This window comes from Dicentrarchus labrax, unplaced genomic scaffold (assembly GCF_905237075.1).
Source record: "Dicentrarchus labrax unplaced genomic scaffold, dlabrax2021, whole genome shotgun sequence".
NCBI classification, from domain to species: domain Eukaryota; kingdom Metazoa; phylum Chordata; class Actinopteri; family Moronidae; genus Dicentrarchus; species Dicentrarchus labrax.
Window position 1 is genome coordinate 6,469,235 of NW_026136718.1, and position 18,987 is coordinate 6,488,221.

Sequence of the window (18,987 nt, forward strand, 5' to 3'; positions counted from 1 at the left end):
ATAAATTGTAAAGTAAGATCTTTAAAATACATGAGTGAAGCAAAAAAACTTGTGTTTTCTGTTCCAACAAAATCACATCAATTTCTAGTAAGGTCAACATTTTATTATCATAATTCAAATATTCAAAGTAAACAAAAACATTTATCCTAATCTGTCCCCCGTCTGACTTCTGACTTAATAACAACCTACATTTATTTTTTTTTTATCTGTGTGTGTGTGTGTGTAAAGACTATAAAGATATAAATGAACCGGCTTATAAATCACAGAAAATGAAAAACAAAAGTGAGATGAAACGGCAGGACACAACGTTATCATCAGCCCACGGTCAAATACTGGTCTTAGCTGCTCACTGTCGATTCTACTAATGTTTAACAGAGACATACAGTCAGTTCTTGTATCATAATAACATCAGTTCAATAAAAAAACGGAGCATAACTATAAGTGGCTCTGCCGCGGGGGGGGTTGCCAACTCTACTCCCAGATTTGCCATGTTGTCTTCATCAGAGGTCAGAGGATCTCTACTTTATGCTCCTGGAACCTGAAAGACAATTACAAACATTAAACATTCATGTAATTACAAAATAACCTTTAAATTTTAACCTTAAAATTCATTTTAAATTTTTGTTTTGTTGTCCAATATTTAATAATAAGACCTGTTGATGCTACGTCTACTAACAGCTGGGTGTCTTTTGAATATCGATACTGATACGATGCTAGTTTCAGCACCAATACAAAGCAGACCTTTTTCATTTCCTGTCGCCTGCAGCTGTTCAGCTCACTGTGGCCGTTCCTTCTGGTTCAATTACTGGCTGACAAAACTAATCAGCTGTCAAAAGCAATGCCACAAATAAATGTCCTGTTTTATAATAAAAATAAATACTAAATACAGTTTTCTTATGGTGGCGTCACAATAAAAGATAACCTGTGCTCTGCAAGTTGAACAACAATAAACACAGAGGCTGAAATCAATGAGTTAAAATAATAAAATAAAAAGATAAAGCTGGAGAGTAAAGATATATGAATTCTTCAAATGTGGGGCAACGGCGGGGTCCGCCACCAACAACACAAACAGTTACATAGAGAGCTAATTACAGAAAGTAAACACATTTAATGACTCACATCACATGAATAAAGAATAAAAAATGATTTCATGAAAATCTTAAAGTGGGCCTTTAATGTGGGCCATGCTTTATTACCCAATTCCCCCACAAATGTAGTTTTACTTTCTCAGCTATCATTGAGTTTACATGGTGCATGTTTTATTCCAGGAATAAAGAAAAGAGGGATTGTGGGGGTTCAAATTGACCCTAAACAGATTAATCTTTAATATTAAAGCTTATTCCGAGGCCAGCTGACAAAACATCTGTAATAACTCACGTTTTTGAAAGTTGCCTTCCCTTTTCCCCTCTCTCTTTCTCCATCAAAGGTCGGATCTCCTCTCGATGCTGAGCAGCTCCACCTCGAAGATGAGCGTCGCTCCACCGGGGATCTTCGGAGGAGCTCCCCGGTCTCCGTAGCCGAGCTCGGAGGGGATGACCAGCTTCCTCTTCTCGCCCTCGCACATTCCCAGCAGGCCCTGATCCCAGCCTTTGATCACCTGGCCGGTGCCCAGGGTGAAGGTGAAGGGCCTGTCGCGGGGGATGCTGCTGTCAAACTCGGTGCCGTCCTCCAGCTTGCCCGTGTAGTGCATGTTGAGCACGTCTCCTTTGCGGGACTTGATGGGGCAGTTGTCCACCCGCTTCTTGATGCCGATCTGCAGCTTCTTTTTCTCGGCTCCGCTCACTGGCGCCGGGCTCAGGGAGAGCACGGCCACCGCGAACAGCACCAACACCCGCATGGCTGCAGGTTGTACCGCGGGTTCACAGCGGGTTTACAGCGGGTTTACAGCGGGGTACACGGCTGATAAAGGGGGGGTTTAGTTTGGACAAGACTGAGCTCAACGCCCAGCGTGCAAATTATGGAGAGGGGGGGGATGAATCAGGGAAATGAGTCTGGAAATCTGTTACCGAAAGCGGATGTACGAACGATAAGACCCCGGTAGTAGTTCTGCTCTTGGTGTTACCAGCAAAAGAGTCCGGAAAACTGTCTGGGGCCCCAAAAAACTTGAAGTTCGCTTCAGGTTCGACAGAATAAGACAGATTAATTAAAAATTAAATCATTTCTCAGTTTATTTGAATTGTTACGCCCCTTAAATGTGTAAAACAACAGAGTTTACACAGTTTAAAAGGGTGTACTTGTTTTATTTTAACATAATTATATTTGTAAATGTTTTAATGTGGTTTGATTTGATGATTTAATTACAAGTGTGTTCTGGCACTGTAAATAATAAATTGTCTTGTCTAGTAAAATGAAAGTTAAATAAAAAAATTAAATAAATGTAACCCCTTTTAAGATCTGTGAAACTTTGATTCCAGTATTTATTCCTTGACCTTGGAAAAGGTTGATTGATCAAAACATCTCAATCCGAGATCTACGAACCTGGAATGTGTGAGAACTTTCTTATGTTTTAGTTCCCTCTGAAATGTGTTGGAGTAGAAGTGTCGTGAAATGGTAAAATATACAGACCCCTCACATTTTGCACATATGTAGCATCTTGTTAAGAACACATTTACTGCATTACAGATAGACACGTCATCTCCCTGTTCTTTATTTTCTATTTCCACACATCAATGCAACAATGCCAAGTCGATCCTTCAGCCAAGGTGACAGACTTAAGATTGTGGAATGACTGGAAAGACGTTCCCTTGTCCCCTTGTTCAAGATAAATCACAAAATTAATATAGGACTGCAGGGTGTGAACTACAGGGTAGTCAGGGGGAGCTGGGCTCCTCTTAATATGACATGAGCTCCCCTGAAAGCAGGATTTGTGAAATTTTGTGGGGGTCTCTAAAATACTGACAATATTATGAGATGTCCAGATGATTTTTTTGCATTGAAATTGCAGGAGAAAGTGAAAAAAATCATAAAAACCTGACGAGAACTTGTTCCACTGAGACAGGGATTGGTTGAACTGGTGTTAACTGTTGCGAGCACAAGTTCCTGGAGGGCCCTGCAATGTGTTATTTCTGTCATGCATTACTATTTTTGGTTTATGTGTAAACGTACTATTGATATATGATGTGTGCACTAATTCACTTTAAAAATGATACTGCTATTCTTGCCATCACCGCTGAAGTGTGAAAGCCCAATATCATCTACTTCAGATCAGAAAATATCAGAACATTAACACAGTAGTTCCCCTGAAAGCCGCTGTATTGTTCGCATTTATTCACAAATATCCCGATTCACAATTATCACAATATTGTGTTTATCAGTATCGTGATAATACTGTATATTGCCCCACCCCTACTTGTATGAGAATCAGAATCAGAAATACTTTATTGATCCCTTGGGGGGAATTTTGTTCGTAACAGCTGCTCAAGGTGCTCACACAACATTAAAGAATACAAATAATAATCATATTACAGTATCTAACACTATATCTCTTCGGTATATGCATATAAAATAAAAATAGTAAAAATATAATAATGAGAAATACAAATATAGTAGCAGTGAGTACTGATAATGTTAATATGCTGACACCCTTAAACATTATTCAGTATTAGTGACAATAAGGTGATACACTAAGTCACCAGAGATGCTTTAAAGCCCCATAAAAACAAACATAAACATTATATACAGTCAATAATTATTACCCCTATTACCCCTCAACGTCGAATCAGAAACCAACTTCCGCCTCGCTCCGCACTCACCCACTGCGGTCACCTCGTTCAGCTGAAGTAAGTCAACTTTGTTATTACGTGTAACCATTAAAGTTTACAGCAACATATGAGACAGCACACAGCTTCTGTGGGATAATGTGACACCTCCAGCTAACTTAGTGTTAAACGTTGCTGTCGTTACAGGACGGAAATACACGAGAGTTTAACGAGCTAAGCTAAGCTACGTAAACACTCCGGTTCAAAGATGCTCTCTCGGTTGTTATTCAGCCTCATCAACAACCTCCATATCGTGGAGAAGTTGGCAGAATCCCGTCCGATTCGCAGGGCGGCCCAGATCACCGCCTACACCATTACCAAGGCTCAGATAGCCGGTCGGGACGCTTCGGAGCGGGTCCTGCGGTCCCAGACGCTGCGGCAGGTCCGGGAGGAGGCCGGCAGAGTGCCCGGTGACCTCGGGGAGATTGGCGGCCGCCTCCGGAGAGTCCGAGAGACTTTTGTGAATGAAGTGAAGGAGGGATGGAAGGACGGCTCCAGAAAGATAAAGAAATAAAGAGACTGGGGATCTAACTGTGGTGCTGGTTATTGAGACACTTCAGGGATTACTAAGTGATGGACAGTCTGCCTCAGCAGTGTCGGTGGTCACCATCACCATCAGACAGAGCTGGACACTGATCACACGGTGGTTAATCATATAATATATATATATATACATTCACTGTACTGTCACATTTCTGAGGACACACACAAATATTGAGTCCTTCAGAAAGGTGGGAACATTTTAAGTGGATTTTTTGCTCTAGTAATTTAAATTAAAGACCTTTTTTAAAAAAAAAAAACAACACACTACTGGAGCTGCCTTTTTATTGTTCTCTTCACATTAATCTATGATACAGAGCAATACACAGGTAGTTCAACTAATGATGACCTGATAAGTGTTGTTTGTTTGTTGGTTCCCATTTTACTCCGCCGATGTGCAATCGTGCACTTATGACACCAAATCCTGCCAAAAAGCTTCTGTAGATCTGTACACAAAGTTGTCTAAATACTTCTATTAGTCTGCAGTGTACATATATATGAAGGGAGATGTCGGGTGTATCAGTGTTCTGATTGTATAAATAAAGATTATTATTTATAACTGCCTGACAGTGTCTGTTATTTACCATTGGTAGGTTAAGTTTCAGGACATAAAGCAACTTTAAATTAAAAAAAAAAAGACTTTTTCCAAGTTTAGATGGTTAAATTAGATCTTTAAAAAACTATTTTTTGTTTGTTTAGGTGTGGACTAAAGTTATGAACTTACTGTAAGAGAAGTATTATCAGATTTGCACAGTCAAGAAGGGAGTGAAGTTCACAGTTCACTGCTTTCTAGTTGTAATTCATAGTCCATTTGGTTTCTCAGTGACAGAGATATGAGATATAACAGTGGAAAGAAAAGAGATAAGATTACTTTTTATTGCTCCCTCACATTTGGTGGCAAAAGGGCATGTACATGTCTCCCAGTAAGTTCAATCCGTCCTTTGGGCCCGACCCAATTACTGCATTATTGTACTGTCACTTACAGCTGCAATGATGAATCAATAGGTGGATGAAAATTACTCTGCAACTATTTTGATTCATGAATTGTTTAAGTCATTTTTCAGGCAAACATTAGATGTTTTTGGCTTTTTAAATGTGAGAATTTTCTTGTGTTAGTGTCTTAGAAAATGTAATATCTTAAAAGTTTTGGTTGTTGGTCGGACAGAACAATACATGTCACCTTAGGCTCTATTTTTCTACTGTTTTCTGATGTTCTATAGATTAATCAATTAGTCGCCAAAATAAGAACAAATTTTACTGCTGATCTTACTATTTGATTTTTGGCCAAAGCAAATTTCCTTGCGTGTTTACGTATAAAAGGTGCGAGAGGAGACTTGATTTCTGCTACAAAGAGGCTAAAACTTAAAACCTATGTGTCTGAGGAAAAGCAGCCTTAACATACGTATTCCGAATGAAATGGAAAAAGTTATTGTAGCTGTGAAGGGTCCTCATGTGACAGCTGATCAGAGGAGATAAACTGCAGAAAATCCACAATAACAAAACATTCTCATAAAGAAAAGCTCAACAGAAATGCATTATTGCAGTACGTAGCTTTATTTCATTTGAACAAGCACAGAAAACAGCTCAAGTCGGCAGCTTTATGTAGCAATACTTGTGCAGACGCACTGGCCTGGCAACTAAATATTAGTTACATGTTACATCATTTCACATAGAAATAAATCTCTATCAGGAGGAAGAGAAGGCATTGGTTTCTGACAGCATGAGTCAGTACATATACACTGATATGGCATCTGAACTTCATATAAAAATAAATCTCTCAACATAGGAAAATACACATCCAAATCAACATTTTAAAACAGGAAACAGCATCAGGCAGCAGGAGATACAGTAGATATGACAAGAACTGGTTAGTTTGAGTTAGAGGACATGAGAGCAGATCTTAAGTCCATTATTATTATTCTTTTAATGGCGTTTTATTCCTTTGACACTCTTCCATGACTAACAGCATTAAGCTAAATCCCTTCCCAAACCCAAATGGAGTAAAATGTCTTTCTGTAAGTCAAAGTAAAAGTTGGAATCACATTAATACATTAAAGCCTGTTGTCTTTCTCTTTGACTTAAACCATCCAGACAAACAAACCTCATTCACTCTCCAGCACAAAACACAGGATGTTTTCTTTATGTTCTCCCCAAATCTGACAAAACCTGACCAGAGTTACTCACTCCATTTGTGTCTAAATATGTAAATTGAAATGCTAAAAAGGTGTGGGAAAAAATGGCTGTAGGTGGAAGGGCTGCTGACTATCTGCTGCTAAAGCATTTCCCATCCAAAAGCATCAGATTAGTAACAATAATACAACAATTTCTATGTGCAGCTGCAAGCAGGCTCAACATGAATTATATTAAAGCATTTCACTTCTTGATTTTTAGACATTTGAGGAGAATACACGAAGTAGACAGCCTATGGACAAACACTCAGACACTCATCATCACACCATCCCCAGCACAGTTCTGTGTGGAGGCAACACTAGTGCATATTCTCTGATATGGCATTAGCTTATTGGAGAAACACAGCCCAAACTAAAGGAAGGCCGTGTTCGTTTGTACTCGAAGAGCAAGTGGCAGCAGAGCAGAACAGCAATCTGACTTCTATACTCACATGAAGCTGTTAAAAATAGGGGAGCTGATCTGGGGTCAGTTACAATTAAAAGTTTTTTTTTTAGTGTGGTTGTGTGGTTTTTGAGCAAGAAACAGGATATTCAGGCTGACTGAACGAGTTGATTTTAATATTAAGGAGTTCAAAAGTAAACTTCCTATCCATGTTACTGCTGCTAGTGCTTCTTAAAGTGTCAGTTCACCTAGATTACAAAAAACGTAGTGAATTATCCAGCGTTTCTGGGAAGAAATTTTTATTTTTTTAAATGTAATTGTTTGATGTGACACCACAAAACATTATCTGCAGCTCATATGAGGTTAAAAATCAGATCTGTCTGTTCTGTAAAACTAGCTTTGGAGAGACAGGGATGCACTACGCACTAAAGCAATGTAACAGGTGGCAGCATACACACTGATATGGCAGCTCACCTTCAGTAAACAAAGTGGCAGCAACACCTTCTCTCGACATGTCTGATTCACACTGGCTGAGGGCACCAAAAGTCTCTTCTCTGCCACACAAACAATTGTGCTTCTTTTGCTTCAACACTAGAAACATTTCAATCCAGAGGCAGTTCCAACATGCCATCCTCTCATATATTAAAATAACACACAATCAGGTAGAAAAGATGCAATTTTAGGACAGAAACACAGATTCAAGGATAGAAGGAGGACAATTAAAGAGAGGAGGAAGGGAATAAGTATAGAGAAAATGTTCGCCTGTCTCATGTTATATCTTTACATTCAGAGGTGGGTCAGCATGAAGCTGAACAGGGCCATCAGCAGCAGCCATACGGATGACATGACTATAAGAGAAACAGAAAATGGGATATATTAGAAAGGTCGTCCATTAGAAATAATCTGATAAAGTGGCCATTTTATACAATGGAAATCAGTAGCAGCTGCCCTAAACGTGTAAAAATACTCTGTTACAGTCCTGCAAGAGGGGCAAACAGCTATCCTCTGTCCAAGGTAATATAATCCACCTACCAGCATCTCTAAAGCTCAATAATTTACACACATCTTGTTTGTTTAATCTGGACAGAGGCAGGCTACCTGTTTCCCCCTGTTTCCAATCTTTATGCAAGCTAAGCTAAACTGTTGCTGACTGTAGCTTCATATTCAGTTTACAGTCATCAGTCTTCTCATGTCCCTTTAAGTTAACCTCAGAACATCTGTCACTTGCTGTAAAGTTGCTGTAATTTATTAATGTCTGTGTATTAAATGATTCATATTACATAACAACAATTTGGATTCTTTTTCAGTTCAACTTTAGTTAAAACATTGTGCAAACATTAAAAACAGCAATCACTTAGGTTGGTGTTGGATTGTAAGTAACGTGTTGTGCAATTTAGCATTTTTACCTGTAACTGATGAGTTACAGTCAAGGTCGACCAGTGAGTCCATGTAGCCCTGGCCCAGCCACTCCTGATAGGTCTTTTTGTCACCGACACTCACGAGGCGAACAGTGGAGTCTTTGAAGATGAGATCTGCTTCACCGTAGGCCTCCGAGTCAAACATCCGGAAACCAGGATTTGTATCGCTGCCAAAATATTTCTACAGGGAAACAGAGATAAATAGAAATGGAAAACTACAACTGACAAATAAAATCAATTATTTGAGCCTTTAGTGATCTAATTTCATAGAGTGTACCTCTTATTTGAAAACACCTTAATGACGTGATTAAGGATACATCAGCATCTGAGTGTTGGCGGCTCAAATGCAATTTTAAAGATAAAGATAAAGAATGTTCTTTGTTTTAACAGGAAAATAGCACTTGTTTTATTTTATTAACTGTGTATGTTGCACTTCTGATGACTTTAAATCCTCTTTTTGTTATGAATATTAGTTCAACAAGTAATATCCACCGTGCAATACAACGCAGAATCGCACACATAACTCATGATTTCTTAACTTGCTTATATATCTACCAACATGCAAACAACAATCAAAATGTTGTTCGTTTAATGACCAACAGCTATCACTGCGATACTTTTTAGCAGCCAACTATTAATTCTCAGATGGCAGAGCATCCTTAAATGCATCACCAAGAATCTCAAATCTCATATGATGTTGAATGAATTTGACAAAATGGTCAATGAGTCCTTGACTGGGAAGATGACCTATCTTAATCCAGTTTCAGGTCTCTGCACTTTGTTGGTTTACGCCCTCTGACTCACTCACAGACTTTACAGACTGTACGAACACTGTTACCTGTGCATGGTCCAGGAGTCCATAGACAGCGTGGATGTTGGTGTCGGGCCGCACCATCACGGCGTGGGAAGGGACTCTGGCCAGGTGACAGTGTCTGTACTGTGAGACCTCGGCTTTAGTGCCATGAGAACACAGCAGCTGGAAATCTGTAGACCGTAGATCCGTTGCCCACGATTCACCGCTACCTGAACAAACGCACAAAGTTACGGGGTTAATTAATTGGATCCCTGAAAAGTATGATACCCATAAAAGGAGAACACTTCTTTATCTTGGGGATATCTTGTCTTACCATCTGTGTTTTGGAAGACAGTAGAATGCTTGACGAAAGCAACATCTCCATCTCCCCTCGCCAGACACCTGAATGGACAGATGGACAGACACATGTAACGTTTGGCTTAAATAAGTATTGAAGGCGATGGAGACAGTTGGCACACGACTGGCATCCCAGTTGAATAGTCAGTATGAAAAATGAACAGCTGCATTAGAAAATATATGATTCTGTGAAAAAAAAATTTAAGCCTGTGTAAATAAAAACTTTGGGGGAGAAGTTTACTACAACTCCCAGGGTGCATATTAGCAAGAAGCATCCAGTCATAGAGCTTAACAAAATCCTATATCATTAAAGAAATATCTGAAATGGGAGTATAGAATGAAACATGTAATACTGATGAGATGCAGTGGTTTGGGATGTTGCCGTTTTTAGTACCTGAAGGCACCATTGTATCCGTCATACAGGTCTTTTCCCTTGTCACACTTGTTCTGTCCTTTGCTGTCTCCCACACACAGACCACACAGGCTGCTGGGAAAACCGGGCTGGTTGGCACCTGGTACACAACTCTGCTGGAAGAACTCTCCCATTGCTAAGAATCGTGGGAAACAGGAAATAGAAAGTCAAATACCGGATACATGTTATAACCTGCTGTATCCAAAATACAAGAAATACTTTAAAGGGTCAGTCCATCGGTTACACGTGAAGTTTAGTTCAGTTGCACAGTGAGTACTGCTCAGATTGTGACAACAATGTTTTCTGTGGAGGAGCATTAGAAACTGATGTTGGGCTTGAACATGTCATCAGACAACTCAAGATGGTTGTGTGACTGCAGAGTGAGGCATCATGCTAGGTTTTCAGGTACTTCTTGTTTATTAAGTGCAGAGTCGAATACACAGATGAAGAGTTAGAAAAGTTTCTTCGCCATTATTATGATTTGGATGTGGCACTTACACAGTGTGAAACTCTGAAATATAAATGCAGCAAAACAAATTATGCTGTTGAGCTGCATTATGACCTTCTTTGTATTCTGCCTCTTGCAAGACCCCCGAGGGGCAAGTGGGTGACAAATATCCACATGTGCCCAAATTCCCAAGTTGTTGTTGTAAATTGTGTTATTATTTTACTGATTACATAATTAACAAAGCTTAACATGTAACTGTAAAAACAAAACCATGTCTACTTCTGAAAACTGATGAAAATTTAATGTATTGTCAGCAACAGTATACCACAAATCCTTGAGCACACTGACAAAAAACAAAACATATCACATATACAACACATCTGGAGTAGGAAAATGAAAACAACTGCTCAAACAATTTGTTGATTAATCAATCAGCGAATCAACAGAAGATTAATCAACCATTTTAATAATTCATTAATCATCTAAGTCATTATTCAAGTTTAAATGTTAAAACACTCTCTTGTTCCTGCTTTTTACATTTGATGTGAGGATTTAAGGCTTGACTGTGTTTTAAATAAACAGATTTTTCACTGTTTTACGATTTTCAGCATCTGACCCCTGGATTCTTACGAGTTCTGACTACTCCAGCTCACACCTCTGCTAGACACACACACACACACACACACACACACACACACACCCAACATCTCACTGACCTTGGGGTATCTGACATTGCTGAGGGTTGATCAGGCCTCTCTCCATCAGCGTTGCTACGGGAATGTTCCAGCCAGCCGTGCGGCCATATCCGGTGTGACAGGAGCGCCGGCCTCTCAGGTCGTCAAGGTTACGGATGTCTTGGCTACTCTTTTTTACCACCGCAACTGCATAGTATATGGAGCCATCACGGTCGTCTGGAGAGAAAAAAACAACAACATCCTGTATCCGTCTTCTTTGAAGCAATGTGTGACAGTATGTTTGTTTGTGGGAGTCCCTGTTTTTGTGTTTTTACCTGTGTAGCTCTCGGCAGTAGCAGGGACCAAGCCGTACTCTTTGCCTGCAGTGTAGATGTAACCTCCATCCAGAGTGATAGCATCAGCCTCCTTGTTCTACACAAATACAAAAAAGAAGAGCAAAGATTGAAATGCCAAAACTGTTAGAAAAAAGCCATTGTTTGGTCTTCTTTATGTAAATGTATCAGTATGCAGAGGTGTGGACTCGGGACTTTAGACACATTCTGACAAAATCAAAAAAGACAAGTACAGCAAAGGACCAGTGTGTAGGATTTAGTGGCATCTAGCAGTGAAGTTGCAGACCACTAACTGAACACTGCTCGGGTCAGTATTTGACGACCTGACAATCAGAACGGACTATGAAGTGTATAGCAGAAATTACGGTGGGCGTGAAAGATGCAATGCAAAGGGCCCTATATTGAGCCAGTGTTTGACTTGGTCCTTCTGCGCTACTGTAGAGACACAGCGGTTCAGCAAGGCAGCCTCCATGAAAGAGGACCCGCTCCCTGTGTAGATAAAAACGGCTTATTCTAAAGTAACAAAAACACTTATTTTCAGGTGATTATACACCAATAAAAACATAACTATGAATATTATATTCAATTTCTGCCAATAAATCCTACAGACTCTGTTTTGGTCATTGTACAGCAATGATCTGTTCAAACAGACAGTGTCTGTACTCCATGGGGGGGATTTATTTTGCTGCTGAACTCGAATACAGAAATCTCCCTGTAGAGTCAAGACTTAATTATCACATATCATCTGTTCTAATAAACAGTTACCTTTACTTCATTCAATTGTCTCTCCTGATTGAAATGTTTGTGGCAGATGTGGGACAGAGTCATCATTTTTACAGTCACAAGAGAGTCAGAAGTATCTCAAAGCGGATACCAACAAGACCCAAGTTAAGTCCAACTTTGTGTTTTGACTTGTGAACAAGTAACTATGTCTCTTTTATGAAATTTAATGCCAGCATAATCGGGTTGCAAGTTTTTATTATTATTTTTTTTTTTTTTGTCAAGTTAATAAGTCATTGCAAATCAAAATGTATGACCATTAGCTGTTCTTTGGGAACCTGCAGTAAGAAACACGTTACCTTGATTTTGTCCATGCAGTTAGTCACAGAGTCCCCATGGACACACCTGACAGCTGGAGTCAAACCTTTACTTTGAAAGGCTGCGCCCATGTCAGCGCACTTCTCCTGCTCACGGCCTGTCAACACACACCACCGCAGGGCGTCTGGGATATTTATAGAAAGGTGGGTGGTACAGAAGGGAAGAAATAAAGGTAAGCATATAGCCCAGTTAACCAAAAATACAATATTGTTTGGCATGTTACATTGGTTTTAATCAGTACATAATTTAACATTATGATCAGGTGTTTCACCTTCAGCTTTACAGTCCATAGCTCTCAGAGCATTGTAATAGTAGTGACCCATCCACTTCTGGGGGTCTTCTGACTCCACCTCCTGAAACATGGTGGTTGACTCAGAGAAGAGAACGGTTCCTCCTCCATATTCCGCAGAGGAAAACATGTTGAAGTTTGACTTTTCCTGCAGACAGCAAGTTACACTCAATTAATCTCACAAATAGAATCTCTGCTTAAATGTCTGATTGCTTCACTCTGCTTTTAAGGACTAATGTGTAGGATCTAGTTGGCCTCTAGCTTAACCCTCCCCTTCCAAGTGCAAGGGAGAAATTATGGTGGCAGTGTAATGCAAAATGCCCTATCTAGAGCTAGTGTTTGGTTTGTCTGTTCTGGGCTGCTTTAGAGACACGCTGGCTCAAAGGGTGATTATACGCTATTGAAAACATACCTATGAACATAAAACCATTTCTGCCGAGAGATTGGACCTTTAAGATATCAATACTAATAATGATGGGTTTTATTTAAGCACTTATCAAGACTGTAAAAGATGTTTGACATGACAAACTAATTGTATTTTCTAATACTTTGGAGCCAAGAATAAAGGCTCACCCCAACGGTGGTTTATGTATTCTGTTCCTATCCAGAAAACAGACAGCAGCACACAAGCAGACTTGCACAATAGAATCAATGCTATTTGACAGCTGCAGGATGGACCATGTGGTGGGATAGTTTTAATACAATTTAAAGATTTAGATCTAATTTTGACTACTGAGGGGACAGGTGGAAAATGATAGAGGCTCTAACAAACTGACATTGTGTAATGTTTGACATCGCGTCTCCATGACTACAATGTGCAAAAACACTGAGGCGCTATATGAGCAGAACTTGTGTTTGTGGGTGTTACCACAGTGAGCTATGTGGACGTACCAGGCCCTCCTTCAGCATGGTAAACACCACAGAGGGAGTGATGTGATTGCCGACCGCAATCCCACGAAATGGGACGCGGACTAGATGGCATCTGTTCCACTGAGAGACGGGAGCTCTGCTGCCGTCACGACACAACAGCTCATAGTCCGATGACAGCAGTGGTTTTGCCCATTCTGGTCCACGACCTGGTGAAAAAACAGCTGGTGAGCTAACAAACATGTTGACAAGCTAACTGACAAAGTGGCTGAACTAATGATTACTAATTACTGGATATCTAGCTAACTAAGACATTACCACCAGTGTTCTCCTCAACAGTTGTGTGTTTGATGAAGGCCACTTCTCCTGCATCTTCAACCAGACATCTACAGAGGCCAAAAGCAAAAAAAATATGTTGAGAATTAAAGGTGCAAGTAAATCAAAATAAAGTGTTTTTGGCCACTTTTTTACAGAATGAAATATCTCAACAACCATTAGAGAGATTCCCATTACATGTTTTCCATTCATGGTTCCAAAATAATGAATCCTTTTTCATGTTGTATTCAAACTTCGGGTAGTGTTACATCAAACATCCAGAGAGCTGCGCCCCATGGCGACCACCCGATCTCTGACAATGAATCCTAAAAACTTCCCTGACAATTCCCCAATGTTAGAATACTATCCCCTTAAACATGGTTAATGTTATGCATAAACTTGTTTTATCTTCATTTGTGTAAACTTTTTCTAATGGATACATTTTTTTGTGTTAACCTGTAATATTCTCTGCTTTTTTATCCATATATAATTATGTGTAATGATAATATTTGTTGTTAATTCACATAAAGAAAGCAATTAGTATTGGTGTTTTCTTCTTATTATTGATCATTTAATAATATGTTCTTATTGCTTGATTAATATCCTGAAGATAAAATTTGTTATATATATATATATATACTTAATAAGACGGAATCACAGTTAAAACCTGTACTAATACTGGTAATGTAGAGGTAGAGGAAAGGGAAGGAATCTAGATTCTAGGTCTTCAACAGGGAGTCCGCGACCCATAAGGGTCCTCAGAATTTTCTATTATTCAACAACATAAACATCTCTGAAGATACATTAACGTGAATTGACATGAATCCAACATATAATTAACAAAGAAAAAATAAAACCTGAATATGTGAACAATAATTACTTTAATAGCTTACTACTGTACACAGGATAACAAGGTATTTTTACATACATGGCTGCCCTGAGTGTAATTATAGGCCCAGTTTAATATGCAACACAAATCTATAGCCTACTTAGGGGGTCCCTGCTCCATCTCCCTGTCAGCTGACCTGACATCCACTCTCTTGTTCACATACAGCACAATGCTGAAGAACTGTAACCAGAGTATGAATGTGTGTTACCTGAAAGCTCCTTCATAGCTGAAGTATCTCTCTTGGACGCTCATTTCACATTTGTGATTTCCGGCATTATCTCCTTTGCACAGCTGACACAAAGACTTAGGATCACCAGCCTGGTTTGCTCCGGGGATACAGCTCGCATTGAAGAATTCTGCCACCCCTGATCACACAAACACACACGTCTCTCCAGCTTTCTGTATGTGCAGTCTATGTATATATATATATGTGTGTATATATATGTTTCCTACCCTGTGAGAAGTCGCAGCCCATCACAGACATGTAGCCCTGGTCTATGAGGTATCCCAAAGGCATATTCCAGCCGGCTGTTCGGCCTTTCCCAGTGTGACAGCTCTTTTTTCCTGCCAGGTTGTTGATGTTGATGCCAGAATTTGCTTTCTTCACCACAGCAACTGCATAGTAGGAAGTACCGCTACCTGAAGCAACAACAGCACAGGCGTTAACACAAAGAAATAAGATCTAGAAGATCAAAGTACAGCCTACCACTCCTGTTTTGAAATAATCCACATGCAGTACTGAGGGTAATCAGGGTAACAGGTATGATAACTCAGGACCCTGCCTGTATTATTCCATATTACCCATGATAAAGACCAGAATTAACTTGAGCTAATCATGAGAGGAGAGTAAACACAGGTATTCACCATGCATCTGGCAACAGTAGTGAGTTAATTACAGTCTTACACAATAAGACAGTGACAGTTAAATATGAGTTTTTATTATATTCTTTCAGATTTGTATCACTGGGACTACAGATTGTTTGGTCTTGGTTTGGAAGAAACCACTCTCATGTCTGAGCAATATGAAGCTACAGCCAGTGTCTGGTTAGCTTAGCACAAAGACTTGAAACAGGGAGAATGAGCGAGCTGGGCTCTGTCCAAGAGATAGTTCAGCGTATAACTTTCCATAAAACTACAAACTGATGTTTTTGTATTATGTTTTTTGTACATATTAAATGATTAATAAATCACATTTCTCTCTATTTCACCCCACTTTTAACACCTGTTTATCTCTCTCTTCCAGAAAGAAAAATTTAAATGTATTTAAGTGACGGTTCTGGGGCCATATTACAGAAACTTCTTAACTTGAAGAACTTATCTTAACTGTTTGGTAACCATGGTGATTAGAGGTAGGACCTGATTTAGGAAAAAATCCACTACAGATGAACAGTTCCTAGGTCAATGTTCATAATTTAAGGTTATAAATGTATATAACGCAAACATGTTATGTTTAATGTTTTAAAGAGTTCGGTCTAGACCTACTCTATTTGAAAAGTGTCCTGAGATAACTTCTGTTATGAATTGGCGCTATACAAATAAAATTGAATTGAATTCAATTGAATTGAATTGAATTGAATTGAAAACATCGTAACCCCCAAAATCTTAAAATAACTTTAGGATAACCGTAATTTCTGTTTGCCTTTTCTTTTATTGCTTTTACACAACCAATTAAATGTCAACACACTTGGTTACAAAGCTGTTTAGCTTGACGTGATGAGAAAAGTAGTGTTGGTTGTTAGGTAACAGACATAAAAGTTGATAAGCTTGGAAGCTGGATTGAGTATTTATGATTTCCTAGATAAGATAGGATGAATAAAGATAAGACATTACTTAAAAGTAAGTTAAAATATGCTTCTATAATACTGGAAGAAAAAATCCTATCATAGACCCTTCCTGTAGGACTATAACATTAATAGTTTCTGTAATTTGACTCCTGTAACTTGTGACAGTACTGGGTTGCTCAAGCTGGTTACTGAGGTGTTAGTCTTTACTGCTGCTGATTCTTGAAAAGATCTGAAATCTTGAATCTTACGATCAGCCTTTGATTCGCTGGCAGCCATCTTGAAGGAAGCTGTCTTCCCCAGGTTGTAGATGTCGGTGCTGAACATGGACAAGGCGTCTGCTTCTTTCTTCTGCAGAGACACAGCAAACGAACCGATTAATGATGCTACTCAGTAACACAACAGGGAGCTACAACAGTACCTTCAATATTAAGAACCACAATGTTTAAAAGACATATGGGCAGCTAATTAATATATAGAACATTGTATGAACAAACATTTGGAGTTTCTGTACTCCAATGATGATGTGATGATTTTTAAAAGTTTGTGTAAGTAAAAAACATTTTGGAACAAGGAATACATTACAGCTTTTTGAGCACATCAAGTATTTCCTTATCACCTAATAAAACACGTTTATGCTTGTGCTCCTAGTTCAGCTTCTGGTTACTAGGACGTCCTGTTGGTCGTCATTAAAGACCCAGTGTGCTTTGTGCTCCCTGATAACTGTATCACCTATTACCAAGTTTATTGCGACAGACTTTCTACCTTGTTATCTTATGCCTGATGATGTGTTCTGCCACCATTTTATTAGCTTTAACGAGCCCTCTGGTGTCCTGACTGATACAAATAAATAGAGTAATTAATAAGATATTTTACAATGCAGGAGATAAAGTTGCATAAAAAAGAAACTACTTTAGTCACAAGTTATTCAAACGTGTTGAGTTCAGCAAGGTTTAAAGTTCCTGTTGTAAAAATCCGACCTGTAGTTTCTGAACGCAGGCCTCGACTGCCATTCCTTTGACACAGGTGAGGGACGGACGGATGGAGACTTGGGAGAAAGCCTGCGACATGGCGTGACATTTCTTCTGCTCTTCATTTGAGATGGTGCACCATCTGATGCTGCTTTGGCCAAACACTAACATAGAGACACACAGAAACCACTTATTACTGTACTGCACCAAGTGATTCATGAAAACACCTTGTATCCAACGACCACGACTGTTTCTGCCATGATGCTTTCTGTCTAACAGTATTTGCCAACCTGGGGATTGCGACCCCTCAAGGGATCATAAGGTATTCTGAGGGATCACAAGATGAATAACAAAAGTTTTAAATATGATGATTCTCACATTTTGGGGTTTTGTTGTGGGACATATTGGAGAGTTTTGCCTCTTCAGCCCTCTAAAAACTATCCAAACTGAGCAAACTGAGAAGGGAACATCACTCTCTTTGGTTAACAACTCACATGCAACATGTGATGTGGGGTTATGAGTGGATGCTTTAAAGCAGTGGTTCTCAACCTTTTTGGTGTCAAGGACCCCCCAAATTGACACATTAGGTTGCACACCCATATTTGATAAGATTTAGTCTTAGGGATCCCCCATCTGATAAGATTTAGTTAACTAGCTATACCGTAGATTTGCAGATTAACAGTGAAGAGTGTGAAACCTGGACCCTGGTCTGAGAACCACCACCTTAAAGATCCACAAATAAATTGAGGTGAAAAGGGAAAAATACTTTGGTTAATATGTTCAAACTGCTGTTCTGATGACGATTAATTTATAAATAACACTAGTCTTTAGAGTTAAATTCATTTAGTCAACCTTTAAGACAGTTGGTTTTACATGACCACACAGGAAGCCACAGAATAGGACACAAAGTCTTTAATACATAAAAAAAAATTATATCCAACAATGAAACAAACACTGTGACATTTTGTGTTATTTTCCAGTGTATTTAGTTTTTAAAAAATCAGCTCTTACCAGTATGTAGTATTAGCAGTAGAGCTCCGGCTGTCCTCCACATGGTCATGGCTGTTGTCTCTTCCTCTCTCTGTTGGGTGAAATTGCCTTCTTTTCCCCTCTCCTCTACTTTATATGACGAGTCTCGAGTCAAAGTCCAACTTCTATCTTCAAGACTCGGCTTAAAGTCCTCGGTTGAAGCTCAGAAGAGGCTGTATTAGCGATTTACAACTCAGTCATCTAACAACATGTCATTCAGGAATCACAAGACTCCCAGCTCGAGTATTTGAGGCTAACTGTGGAGTTTATGAAGAGCTCCTCTCTGGTGTACCTGGTCTGACACGTCTCTGCTGCCGCTGCCTGGCTGCAGGCCAAAGCCCGGACAGAGAGGTCTTTTACAGTCAGAGAACCCCACCTCTGCTTTCCTCTCACTCCTCTCTTCCACTCGTGTGGTGCTTTTCCA

General features: G+C 39.4%; 3 protein-coding genes across 3 annotated transcripts; 1 reads left to right on the forward strand and 2 right to left on the reverse strand.

Annotated features, from left to right (window-relative positions):
- Positions 1-81: 81 nt before the first annotated feature.
- On the reverse strand, positions 82-2,035 carry fkbp2 (FKBP prolyl isomerase 2). The gene is made up of 2 exons (XM_051377159.1): positions 1,378-2,035; positions 82-538 (listed from the first exon to the last, which is right to left on the reverse strand). The coding sequence occupies exon 1, from the start codon at positions 1,835-1,837 to the stop codon at positions 1,421-1,423; it is 417 nt and encodes a 138-aa protein (XP_051233119.1). The 5' UTR covers positions 1,838-2,035; the 3' UTR covers positions 82-538; positions 1,378-1,420.
- A 1,013-nt stretch (positions 2,036-3,048) lies between these two features.
- ncbp2as2 (NCBP2 antisense 2 (head to head)) lies at positions 3,049-4,857 on the forward strand. Its single transcript, XM_051377160.1, has 2 exons — positions 3,049-3,779; positions 3,906-4,857. The coding sequence occupies exon 2, from the start codon at positions 3,967-3,969 to the stop codon at positions 4,270-4,272; it is 306 nt and encodes a 101-aa protein (XP_051233120.1). The 5' UTR covers positions 3,049-3,779; positions 3,906-3,966; the 3' UTR covers positions 4,273-4,857.
- A 974-nt stretch (positions 4,858-5,831) lies between these two features.
- On the reverse strand, positions 5,832-18,743 carry meltf (melanotransferrin). Its single transcript, XM_051377145.1, has 16 exons — positions 18,546-18,743; positions 17,544-17,698; positions 16,815-16,914; positions 15,236-15,421; positions 14,991-15,147; positions 13,897-13,964; positions 13,603-13,787; positions 12,694-12,859; positions 12,404-12,546; positions 11,307-11,403; positions 11,014-11,208; positions 9,832-9,985; positions 9,415-9,482; positions 9,126-9,310; positions 8,276-8,468; positions 5,832-7,717 (listed from the first exon to the last, which is right to left on the reverse strand). The coding sequence occupies exons 1-16, from the start codon at positions 18,592-18,594 to the stop codon at positions 7,656-7,658; spliced, it is 2,163 nt and encodes a 720-aa protein (XP_051233105.1). The 5' UTR covers positions 18,595-18,743; the 3' UTR covers positions 5,832-7,655.
- Between the last annotated feature and the right edge of the window lie 244 nt (positions 18,744-18,987).

Excerpts from the sequence above, each read along its gene's own strand:
- fkbp2 (XM_051377159.1), bottom strand. The coding sequence starts at position 1,837 with ATGCGGGTGTTGGTGCTGTTCGCGGTGGCCGTGCTCTCCCTGAGCCCG.
- ncbp2as2 (XM_051377160.1), top strand. The coding sequence starts at position 3,967 with ATGCTCTCTCGGTTGTTATTCAGCCTCATCAACAACCTCCATATCGTG.
- meltf (XM_051377145.1), bottom strand. The coding sequence starts at position 18,594 with ATGACCATGTGGAGGACAGCCGGAGCTCTACTGCTAATACTACATACT. Across the intron at positions 15,422-16,814 it reads CAGCGAATCAAAGGCTGATC|GTAGCGGTACTTCCTACTAT; the intron begins GTAAGATTCAAG and ends TTGTTGCTTCAG. Across the intron at positions 9,311-9,414 it reads TGTCTTCCAAAACACAGATG|GTAGCGGTGAATCGTGGGCA; the intron begins GTAAGACAAGAT and ends GCGTTTGTTCAG.